General features: G+C 39.5%; 2 protein-coding genes across 2 annotated transcripts in view; both read right to left on the bottom strand.

Moving 5' to 3' along the window:
- The window catches only part of LOC103002793 (zinc finger protein 37A-like), a 63,633-nt gene extending 60,074 nt beyond the window's left edge, over positions 1-3,559 (bottom strand). Inside the window, exon 1 of the mRNA XM_028163643.2 lies at positions 3,462-3,559. The gene's annotated coding sequence lies outside the window, so the exon portion shown is untranslated. The remainder of the gene's footprint in view (positions 1-3,461) is intronic.
- A 2,487-nt stretch (positions 3,560-6,046) lies between these two features.
- Positions 6,047-12,861, bottom strand: part of LOC103003250 (zinc finger protein 33B) — a 48,326-nt gene continuing 41,511 nt past the window's right edge. Inside the window, exon 6 of the mRNA XM_028163639.2 lies at positions 6,047-12,118. Coding sequence (XP_028019440.2) covers positions 10,032-12,118 — 2,087 coding nt within the window. The 3' untranslated portion in view covers positions 6,047-10,031. The remainder of the gene's footprint in view (positions 12,119-12,861) is intronic.

Raw genomic sequence — 12,861 nt, 5'->3', positions numbered from 1 at the left:
GAGATTAGATTTCAACATATGAATTAGGGTGGTGGGACACAAACGTTCAACTGCCGTAACAAAATACCACCACAGACTAGGTGACTCAACTGAAATTTATTTGGCTCAGTTTTGGAAGCTGGAAGTCCAAGGTCAAGGTGTTGGTAGATTCGTTTTCTCCTGAGGCCTCTTTCCTTGGCTTGCAAATGGCCGCCTTCTCGCTGTGTCCCTGCATGGCCTTTTCTTTGTGCAATGATCGTCCCTGGGTCTCCTCCTTTTAAGGACTCCAGTCATGTTGGATTAGGGCCCCACCCTTATGACCTCATTTAACTTTCTCTCTTTAAGGGCTCTACCTCCAAAACAGTCACGTTAGGATGGATCTGGGGGAAAACCACTTCAGTCCAGATAACATATAACTGACTATAAATATTTTTCATAAAACAGTACTAACCTATATCTATAATGAATTCTGATATTATGTTTTACTTCTTTAAAAATATTACCTCTGATTCACTGATTTCACAGTTCCTTCATAGGCCAATGTGGCTGCTTTGTAATGTGTTACCTAGGCGAGGCTGAATTACATTTCCCAGAATTCCTTTTCCTGTATGTTTCCCATGGGGTGGACCATAAAAGAGATTCTTGTGCAAGATTTGGAGGGCATAAGTGATGTAACGGCCATTTTGTATCTCACACATGCGATTGCTGATCTACTGACCACCTCACTGGCATGAGACACCTCTAGGACTATGTCCCACATGGATCCTTCAGCTCCTCCGATGCACACACCAGGTATGTGTGATTACCTCAGTGACTAAGGGACCAAGCTTCTGTAGGACACCACACCATCAAGGTCAGAGGCAATGAGAACTGACTCCAGTTTTAACCCATCCTTGTCGGCGCTACTCATGGTTGTGAGTTCTCATTTGTTTTTGCTCTCTTCCACATCACATCCACCTTCCTTTCCTTGTTGTCTGCCTTGTGGACTTCAAGTGCCTTCATCAGACATGAAGACAACAACCTTACAGAGACTGCTTAACCAGTTCCCACAGCTGTAGAAAGCCAAAGCCCTGTAATAAATCCCTTTAGACACACACACTCTTCTTATGGTTCTATGTCTCTAATTAAATCCTTCCTGAATCATAAATTTGTACCAAATTGGGTCTGGTTTTTCTTAATTAGATTGTTATCTGACTAGAGTCAGATTTAAAGCCATTAAAGATCCTGTTTCAGTTGTAAAGGGGCACTGATAGTCCATGACATGCAGTGGCAATGCAGATACTCACATTATTACCTTTAGATACCTGTAATCAAGTGCCTATAGAAAGCAAGGCTCTGGGAAATCAAGTATTTTCTCCCCTAGATACTTCAGTGAGCACAAGGAGTATAATGGAACTGGTTGTTACTTCTAAATGTGCTGGAGCACTTTGGGGAAAGAAGATGAGAAGCTCGGGGATTTAAATTCCCAGCTCAAGATCCACAAAGGGACCTTAAAGCTTCAATGATAATCTTGAAAGCACCTCATCCCCTAAAGCTGAAGGGCTGAGATTTATGAAAGGAAACCCAGTGACAAATCTGTTGGGTAGCTTAATTACTATGTAAACTGAATTTCCAACCTTACACGGCCTCATTAAAAGTTGGGGCACTGGGTTTCCCTGGTGGCGCAGTGGTTGAGAATCTGCCTGCCAATGCAGGGGACACGGGTTCGAGCCCTGGTCTGGGAAGATCCCACATGCCACGGAGCAACTGGGCCTGTGAGCCACAATTACTGAGCCTGCGCATCTGGAGCCTGTGCTCCGCAACAAGAGAGGCCGCGATGGTGAGAGGCCCACGCACTGCGATGAAGAGTGGGGATCCCCACTTGCCGCAACTAGAGAAAGCCCTCGCACAGAAACGAAGACTCAACACAGTCATAAATAAATAAATAAATAAATAAATAAATAAATAAATAAATAAAAGAACGTGAATTTCTTTTAAAAAAAATAATAAAGTTAGGGCACTGACTGGTAGGGAGTAGAATCCTGAAAACTGTAATGGGGAGATGCTGAGATCCTCAATGCCTACAAATGCTTTTAGTATATCTGTTAACCCCATGCCCCACCCCCAATCCACAGCTATGGCCTCATGAGGAGTTCCCTATGACCAAATGACTGAGAAAGAAAAAACCTCAGGCTTGGGTTAGACGATTCTGCACGGTATGCAGCCCCACTCTGAGATGGTCCTGAAAGTCAGTGGTAAAAGGAAATCATCCAAAGGGGCAGAAATTTGAGCAGTGCACCTGGTTTATTTTGCCTGGAAGGAGAGATGGCCAAAGTTATGGGTCTACACTTATTTATGTACAGTGGCTAATGGTTTAGCTAAATGGTCAAGGACTAAGAAGGGGTACACTGGAAAATCTTTGAAAAGGAGTTCTCGGGAAGAGGTGCATGCCCAGACCTTTCCAAATGGGCAGAGTGAAGGTATTTGTGTACCATGTGAATGCTCACTGAAGAGTAACCTCACTGGAGAACTGAATAATTAAGTGAAGGACACATTCTGTGGATGTCAATCTCCTTTTGTCAGTCCGGCCCTTTTCCCAGCCACTTCTGGCATTGCCAAGTGGGCTCATGAATGAAGTGACCACAGCAGCAGTGAAGGAGATTATGCATGGGCTCAGCAAAACGGACTTACTCTCGTCAAGGCCGATCTGGCTAAAGTCACTGTTAAGTGCCTAATCTGCCAGCAGTAGAAACCACCAATTACCAACTAACTTGGCACCACTCCCTGGATGGATCAGTTTAGCTATTTGTTATCAGGGTGACTGCATTAGATCATTCCCATCACAAAACAGACAGTATTTTGTACCTACCGTCAAAAGATTTGGAGTACATGGATTTGCCTTCCCTGCCTGCAATGCATCTGTCAAAACCAACATCAAGAGATTTACAGAATGCCTCATCCACCAGCATGGTATTCCTTGCAGCCTTGGTTTGGATTCCAGGAGGCATGAGAGGAGGCTGCTAAAGCCCCCACAGTGAAAGACTCTCTGAGGGCACGAATGGAAGTACCTGTTGATTTCAATTTGGATTGACTCTTGAGCCTGCTTTTGGAGGAGGCCCTATACAAGTTGGGCCAATTTGAAAGTAACAGCATCAGTGAGATTAAAAAAAAATTGTTAAGTGGGGAAATATGTTGCCTACAGAACCCAAAAAGGACTAAAGGACATTATCTGTATTAACACTGTGTGTGTTAAGAACAGACAATGAAAAAAAACAAAAAACAAAAACAGTCAATAGCTGTTTCTTGACGGTGTCAGGGATGGAGCAGCCCTTGCTTTACAAATAATTTTCATGAACTTAACTGACAGGGTAGATATTTGCGTTATGTGTGGTGAAATAACTTATGCCTCTTTTTGTGAGTTCTTTTGTGGGTATTTATATGTCCCAGATGCATTTGTGAAATGAATTTCCTCAGAGGAGGATGCCATCAATGTAATGTCATACCTGTGCTCCTGGAGAAAACTGGATGCAGTTAAGGTATTGCCCACGAAGACTGTGCAATGGCAGAGTTGCTGAGGTATCCCACGGGTAGCCTGGTAAAGGTGTCTGGTGTCCCTTCAGAGGTGAAGGCAAACTGTGGCTGAGAGGCTGTTGAAAAGAGCACTGAACAGAACATATTAGCCAAACCTGGAATAACAAAATATTTACTACTTGCCATTTAGATGGAAGCAATAATTTTAATAAATTGGGTCCTGGGTCCTTAACAGATAGGCCATAGCATTAAGGTTGTGATAATCCCTTGTGAAGCACCATCATTATTTCATTATTTCCAGGCTAAGAATAAGCTAAACTGGACCATTAAACAGAGAAGCAGAGGTGATAACCACTTCTCTAGATAGGTCTTTATAATGGTTTCAATTGGAGTATATGGTACATGGGGTCCCATTTTGTCAATCCAATTTGTAAGTGCCAAAAATATAATGTTATTATTCACTGGATCAGAGCATCCATGCCTTCTATGGGATTATGTTAAAATTAAATCAATGGGTACTATGAATCTTAGGATGTTTCACCTTAACCAACAGAAATACTGTCTACTTGTCCTAAATGACTCTGTCTGGGCTGCTATAATAAAATACAATGGACAGGGTGCCTTATAAACAACAAAAATTTATTTCTCACAGTTCTAGAGGCTGAGAAGTCCAAGATCAAGGTGCCAGATGTCTGGTGAGGACCCACTTCCTGGTTCACAGATGGCTGTCTTTTCCTAAGTCCTCATATGACAGAAGAAACAAGGGAATTCTCTGGAGTCTCTATTTTAAGGCACTAACCCCGTTCATGAGGGCTCTGTCCTCATAACCCAATCACCCCCAAAAGCCCAACCTCCAAATACCATCACATTGGCTATTAGATTTCAACATTATGAATTTTGGAGCAATACACAATTTAGTTTATAGCACTATTTTATGTTCAATAACTCCTCTAAGATTTTAGGGGGGTAACGTGATTACATTTAGTGGGATACCCAGATATAACTATAATTTGAGCCCTACATGAAGGCCATGAAAGTTTGCCAATGGTACATTTCAGCAGATACTAAAGTTAACATTAAAGTTAATTTGGAAGGTATAAAAGCCAATCAGCACCCTTTTATCTTCTGTTGTATAAATTATTTTAGTGAATTCTGGATTTCCAATTGGGTCAAACTGTGGACCTAACTTACGTAATATTGTATAGCAACTATACCTCAATTAAAAAAATAAAAACAAAAAACCATGGACCTTTGTATCAGTTATTTTGTTGTTTCCTCTCCCTGTGTCTAAGTCTGCCTCCCTCCCTTCATTCTTTCTTTCCATTTCTTTTCTTTTTGTGGTTACTGGATATACTTCTGAGGAGGGGGGGTTCTCTTTACTCTAATCAAACTTACAAATTTCTATCTCCAGAGAGCCTCCGATCAGGATCGTCAGGGTTAGGGGCCTGCTCCATGGCAATGGTTTCTGCATATGGCTTAAGGATCCCAGGCTTAAGCTGTATTTGAATTAGCCTCTTTGCTGTGCCACAGGATGGGAGTTTTCCCCTCTAACTATGAGCACAGAACTTTTTTTTTTTTTTAACAACACAGAAATAGGTAGCAGGTGGTGCAGCAAAAGCATGCTGGGCCCATAACCCAGAGGTTGATTAATTGAACATCCTCTGTCTGCCATGGCTGTGGTCTTTTTTTATGCCACGCAGGTTTCTTTCTCTGTGCAAATTTCCTCAGTTATTTTGGATTTCTAGCCATGTAAAGTCTTGGCTTTCAGTTTTTGTCTCTATCCAATCACCCATGGCATGGACCTTCTAGGTGGTTACAAGGGAGAGTATCGAAGTCCAGCAGCTGGCCTTATAGGTAGCTCAGAGACCACCTGCCAAACAGATTGAACCCAATGGCAAGCCACACAGGGGCATAGCCAATTAATAATTCCCTCTTAGCGACAACAGCCTCTCAGAGTGGGAAGGGATAGCGACACTCCAAAAAAAGAACACAGAGCACAGCAGGCCAAAGTACAAGCCTGCCAGCAATTGGTGGTTCTATCCCAAGTGGCCTCTGCCACATCACAGAACCAGTTAGCCAAGAGCAATTAGCTAACACTGACTAGGTGATCTGTCCTGGATGGACAATCCTGCTCATGATGCCAACTGTATTAACTGCCTTCTAGTCACTCTGTTGGTGGCAGGATTCCTGCCCTGGGGTAATGGAATAGCTGAACACATGACATCTCACACTGGACAGGTGAGATCTACATAAGTTTACTAGTTATGCATATTCACAGGCCAGGCAAGAGGGCACCACATGCCATCCAAGGTCACAGAGGTTATCACACTTGGGAACAGAGGGAACAACCAGGGGTTGTGGGAAATGGCTCTGTACTATCAAGAGGGTGCAGCAACCCCTGGTTCCTGTGAGAGGATGGGACTGGCTTTTCTGAATAATCTTGCGGGCTGGTAGGGAAGTGAAACTTGCTACTCAGGGAAAAGCAAGAACCACAGGTACACTTGGTCGCCTTGATAAGACAGGAGGATTATCTGATTACAGGACCTTATCTGTGGGGGTAGAATGGGGAGAGAAACGTGCAGTTAGGACATTAGAGGCCCTTTTAGTTTCAGGTGTTAAGAGATTCTATTATACTGGGCCTTAACTTGCTATATCTTAAAGTATTTTAGGAACTTCCCTGGCGGGCCAGTGGTTAAGACCCGGCACTCCCAATGCAGGGGGTCCGGGTTTGACCCCTGGTCAGGGAACTTGATCCCCCATGCTGCAACCAAGACCCGGCACAGCCAAATAAATAAATAAATAAATAAATAAATATTTAAATAAATAAAGTATTTTGAAGACTATAAAAACCACCCAAATATTCATTAGTGGTGATTATAGCTGCAGTGCAAAAACATATGACGGACAAACAAAAACTTTAGTACAGAAACAAGATGTTATAATGAGAGGAAAGGAATTTAAGATAATTCCAAAAAAAAGGAATAAGGCTTAGAAAAGCAAAAAGCTGTAATTGAAAATATGCTTCAGTGGTTGTCAATATATGATTTCTGAGAATGCATTCCCCTCCCCAGCCCAACCCCACATGGGAAAATTGGTACTGAATGATGTGAGTTTTCAATTTTGTAAATATGTAAGAAAGCATCCTCACAGAGTAATCTATACTGTTATATGCGGCAGGGTTGTTTATTTATTTAATACACTCCATTTTTTCGAGTAGTTTTAGGGTTACAGAAAAAATGAGCAGAAGGCACAGAATTCCTACATACTCCTTCACCTCCACCTCCCTCCAGTTTTCCCTATTATTAATATCTTGCATTAGTGTGATACATTTGTTACAACTGATAAGCCAATACTGATACAGTTTTACAACTGAAATCCATAGTTTACATTAGGGTTGACCCTTTGTGTTTTACATTTTGTAGGTTTTGACAAATCAATGACATGTATCCACCATTACAGCATCCTACAGGATAGTTTCACCGTCTTAAAAATTCTCTGTAATCCACTTATTCATCCCTCCCACCTTCACCCTGGACCCCTGATCTTCTTGCTGTCTCCACAGTTTTGCCTTTATCAGAACGCATTACAGTTGGAATCATACAGTATAAAGCCTTTTCAGATTAACTTCTTTCATTTAGCAATACGCATCTAAGGTTCTTCTGTGTGTCTGTTACTTGATAGCTCATTTCTTTTTATCACCTGCCTGAGCATTATATCCTGTAACCTTGCTGTAATTGCTTACTAGTGTCAGGAGGTTTTGTTGTTGTTGATTCTCTGGAATTTTCTACATAGACAATCATGTTATCTGTGAACGTAGTTTTATCTCTTCCTTCCAAATCTGTACCTTTTATTTCCCTTACTTGTCTTACTGCATTAGCTAGGACTTCCTGAAGGATGCTGAAAAGGTGTAGTGAAAGGGGACCTCCTTGCATTGCTCCCTATCTTACTGGGAAAGCATCTCATTTCTCACCATTAAGTATGATGCTAGCTGTAGGATTTTTATAGATGTTCATTACCAAGTTAAGGAAATTCCTTAGTATTTATTTATAGTAAGCTAGTATTCCTAGCTTACTGAGAGTTTTTTATTTATCACGAATGGGTGTTAGGATTTTCTGAAATGTTTTTCTGCACCTATTGATATGATCATATAATATTTCTTCTTTAGCCTGTTGACATGATGGGTTACATTAATTATTAAATGTTGAACCAGTCTTGTATACCTGGATAAATCCCACTTGATCATGGCATGTAATTCTTTTTATACATTGTTGGATTCAATTTGCAGATATTTTGTTGAAAATTTCCATATCTATGTTCATGAGATATTGGTCTGTAGTTTTCCTTTCTTGCTATGTCTTTGCCTGGTTTTATAATTAGGGTAATGCCAGCCTCATACAATGAGTAAGAAGTATTCTCTCTGCTTTTACATTCTGTAAGATATTGTAGAGAACTGATACCATTTCTTCCTTAATTTGGTAGAATTCACCAGTGAAAACATCTGGGTCTAATACTTTCTGATTTGGAAGATTAAAAATTGATTCAATTTCTTGAATAGATATATGCCTATTCCGATTTATCCTTCTGTAAGTTTTGGCAGATTGTGTCTTTCAAGGAATTGGCCCATTTCATCTAGGTTATCAAATTTGTGGGCTCAGAGTTGTCCATAACATTTCTTTATAATCCTTTTGATGCTCATGGGATCAGTAGTTATGGCTCTCTTTCATTCCTGATATTAGCAATTTGTGTCTTGTTTTTCTTAGTTAAACTGGCTAGAGATTTATCAATTTTATTGACTTTCTCAAAGAACCAGCTTTTGGTTTTACTGATTTTCTCTATTGGTTTCCTGTTTTCCACTACTCTGATATCTGCCTTAATTCTCATTATTCTTTTTTTATTCCTTGGACTTAATTTGCTCTTCTTTGTCTAGTTTCCTAAAATGGAAGCTTAGACTCTGTGTGCAATCTAAGATCATTTGATAATGTAATCTTAGATTATTAGCTTAACCTAATTATTTACATAATCTGATTATGTAATTTAGTATATCACCTTTGCCCCATCAATAAAAGCACCACTCTAGTTCTACTCCAGGCTCAATCCTCCTTCTCACAGAATCAACAGTCATTAAGGGCCCAGATCTCTGGGTACATCAGACCCTTGAATTTACAGTCTAATTTACAGCCCTGAGTGTCATCTAGTCTGAGGCTTCTTTCTTGGACCCTGTCTTGGAAAGCAGTTGCTTACACAGGGTTTGGATAAATTTAGGCTGAAGGCTAGAGTATTTACATATGTATACTCAAGGCACATCATGGTTTGCGATGAACCATGGGTGAAAAGAGAAAAGGGGCAATGGGAGTAGGGCCTAGACATCCCCATGCATAGAATACATTTTATTAAACATTCTGTTATTTTGATATATAAGTTTTAAAAGATTAGACATTAACTTTATGGGCTTCCTTTTATTGAACTGTTGCTCCAGGCCCTACACACATGGGAGATGTGCCTAATGTTGTTAACAACTGCTAAACTAGGAGTATCTATTTCCTATTCACAATTTCATTAAGTTCTGTTTTGTGTAGGAAACATATATAGTTTATATAATGTACATACCTAAGCTCTGTGAACTTAAGGGATACTTCACAGGTGTTTAATGCTGTTGCCCTAATTACTCAATTTATCTCTACTTTTAAAAAGCTTCATATTCAAATGATTGCCAGAATCAGGGTGGCAGAAAGGCTGTGATTATTAATACACGGGAACTTCTTATTGTGAAATCCTGATTCCTTTGTAATCTTAATGTAATTGTAATACAGATTCCAGATTCCTTTTTGATTTTGCAACCTGTGCTGAAAATTAACTCAAATATAGAAACCATAAAATTTCATAGAAATACACACACAAACACACAGACTACATGGTGAAATCTGAATAAGGTCTGTATCTGACTTAGTAGTAGAGTACCACCAATTTCTTGTATTTGAGAATTGCTATGGTTATGTAACATCATTATTAGAGGAAACTTCATAAAGGGCACATGAGAATTTTATGTACTATTACTGCAACTTCTTGTGAGTCTATTTCACTATTCTTTTTTAGTTTTTAAAGCTTTACATTGCACAATATACATCTATAAATTACAATTTGTTTCCTAAAAATAACTATGACATCAAAACCAAAACACAACTTCTAACTTCTAACGTTAGATTACCTCTAAAGAAAATCTTCAAGCCATATGTCTCAAATGGACAGACTTCTCCCCAACATAAATCATGACACAACCTAGTTTGTATTTTTGCTAAAATTTTTACAAAATCAAAATATCTGTAAGGTTTTATGCGAGTATTAGTTACGTGACCTTCAATGGAATGTTACCTCTTAACAAGACTGTCCTATACTTGTTGCAGTCTAGAGATTTGTCCCATGTCATTACTTTGGAGTAAAATAAGGCCAGTTTGTGGATGAAGGTTACTGAACATTCAGGATGTCAACAGAGCTTTCTCCATGGTGTGAATTCTCTGAAATGCTCAACATTTCTAATATTCGCTTCAATCATAAGATTTTTCTCCTGTGTGCGTTCTCTGATGTACAATGAGGTTTGACTTCTGAGAGAACGTTTTCCCACATGTGTTACATTCATAGGGCTTCTCCCCTGTGTGTGATCTCTGATGTTTAGCAAGGTCTGATTTACGGTAAAAAACTTTCCCACATTCATTACATTGACAAGATTTCTCCCCTGTGTGAGCCCTGTTATGCACCGTGAGGGATGATTTGTGACTGAAGGATTTCCCACATTCATTACATTCATAAGGCTTTTCCCCTGTGTGTTTTCTCTGATGCAAAATAAGTCCTGATTTCACACAAAAAGATTTTCCACATTCATTACATTTATAGGGCTTTTCTTCTGTATGTGTTCTCTGATGTACGATTAGAGCTGACTTATGGCAGAAAGCCTTTCCACATTCACTACATGCATAGGGTTTCTCCCCTATGTGAATTCTCTGGTGCTGAGTGAGCTGTGATTTCTGGCAGAAGGTTTTCCCACATTCACCGCACTCATAGGGTTTCTCCCCTGTATGTGTTCTGTTATGTTTAGTTAGGTATGATTTATTATAGAAGATTTTTCCACATTCATGACATTCATAGGGTTTCTCCCCTGTATGGGTTCTATAGTGTTGAGACAGGGTTGACTTATGGCTGAAAAATTTCCCACATTCAGGGCATGCAAAGGGTTTCTCCCCTGTGTGAGTTCTCTGATGTACCGTAAGGTCAGACTTCAAGCAGAAGGTTTTCCCACATTCGTAACATTCGTAAGGTTTCAACCCTGTATGAATTATCTGATGCCTGGTGAGTACTGACTTGTGGTAGAAAGTTTTCCCACATGCACTGCATTCATAGGGTTTATCTCCTAAGTGAGTTCTCTGATGTTGTGTAAGATGTGACTTCTGACAGAAACATTTCCCACACTCAGGACACTCAAAGGGTTTCTCACCAGTATGAGTTCTCTGATGTACTGTAAGGTGTGAATTCATACAGAAGGATTTCCCACATTCATAACATTCATAGGGTTTCAGTCCTGTGTGTGTTCTCTGATGTTTAGTGAGGTCTGACTTCTGGTAAAAAGTTTTCCCACATGCGTTACACTGATAGGGTTTCTCCCCCGTATGTGTTCTCTGGTGTAACGTGAGGGCTGACTTGTGGCTGAAGGCTTTCCCACATTCACTGCATTCATAGGGTTTCTCCCCTGTGTGTGATCTCTGATGTTTAGTGAGGTTTGACTTCTCCCAGAAAGTTTTTCCACATTCATTACATTGAAAGTGTTTCTCTCCTGTGTGTATCCTCTGATGTCGAGTGAGGTGTGACTTCTCCCAAAAAGCTTTCCCACATTCATTACATTCAAAGTGTTTCTCTCCTGTATGAGGTTTCTGAAGCTGTGAGAGGTACAACTTCCTCCTGAAATTATTCCCACTTTCATTACATTCACAGTATTTCAAATGTGCCCCATGATGTTTCAAAAAGGTGGACTTCACACATAAGGATTTCCCACAATCACTAAGTTCATAGTGATTTTCCTTTGGGGGAGTTATCTGATGGAACAAGAAGGATGAGTTATCATAGAACCTTCTCCCATATTTCTCATATTCACAGTCATTCCCTTCAGTGATCTCTCTTTTGTGTGTATACAATACTGCCTTTTCAAGGAAGGTTTCTCGATATATGCTATATTCAAAATTTTGCTCTAAAGTTTGAATCTTCTCAAGCTGAATAGGATCCTCATTATGACTGACCGTTTTCCCATTTTTAAAAAATTCACTTTTTTCTCTAGTGTGAGTTTTCTCATGTTTAATATTGAGTAGCAATTTTCCACAGGCATTAAATTCATCAGTCTTTTTTCCTAAATAGTTTTTCTTATTGATAACCAATTCTGAAACATAGTTGAAGTTCATTCCACATGAGTCACACCCACAGAGTATTTTTCTGTAAGGAAAAGAATCTGTGTCCAAGTTAAGTGGTTTTCCTATTACATTACCTTGTTCTTTAGTCAGCATTTTGTTATTGATGAATACAACTTCCCACACATGTTTAGGCTGGTTTTCTTGGCTCCTTTCTTTCATGTGATCCGTCTTCCAGACTTCTAGAAACAAGAAAAATTAATCTCATCACATGAACATTAACACATTTCTTATGGAACAAGACCTATATACTATATACAAATGCCCTAAATTGTTTGTAGCTGACTTTGCTTTCTTGTCTATTCTCCAGGGATGAAAATAACTGCAAGTATGTATTTTTTCTATTTCTAGGGTTTCAGGTGAAAATAAAAAAGCAAGAAAGAAAAAGGCCAGTATAGTGGAAAAAGAGAGAGGAAACTGTTATTAGAACACATACATTTGGTTTCCAACGTCTGAGGGATAACAGAAACTCTTTAAATTTGAATCTCTCCATGAATCCTCCAAAAAACTAAAAAGATCAATATAAGGAGAACAAATAAAATTACCAACAACAATCCATGACTTTGGCACAACTAGGAGATACAGAATACTACTAACTTCATATTACCACTAAGTAAGGAAATAAATATTCAAATACAGAAGAAACTGAGATAGAGCCCATATCTATGAAAAGAGTCAGCTGGAGACTGCAGTAAACACATGTAAAAGAAGAGACAGAAAACTCAGAGGTTATTAACCACAAATAAAAATTACTCCCAGCAAGGAAAAGTTCCACTGTGAGTGGGAAAATACTGAGATGATGTCACAGTTCTGATAGAGCTCAGACTACTGGGAAACCCAAATGAAGGGACTCGTAGTATGTGGGACTAAGGGGGCAAGCAAGGGCTGGTCAAAACTGTAAAAAAGACAAAGTGACTTTAGGACT

This window comes from Balaenoptera acutorostrata, chromosome 16, assembly GCF_949987535.1.
Source record: "Balaenoptera acutorostrata chromosome 16, mBalAcu1.1, whole genome shotgun sequence".
Classification (NCBI taxonomy): domain Eukaryota; kingdom Metazoa; phylum Chordata; class Mammalia; order Artiodactyla; family Balaenopteridae; genus Balaenoptera; species Balaenoptera acutorostrata.
This window is presented reverse-complemented; position numbering and strand designations above follow the sequence as displayed.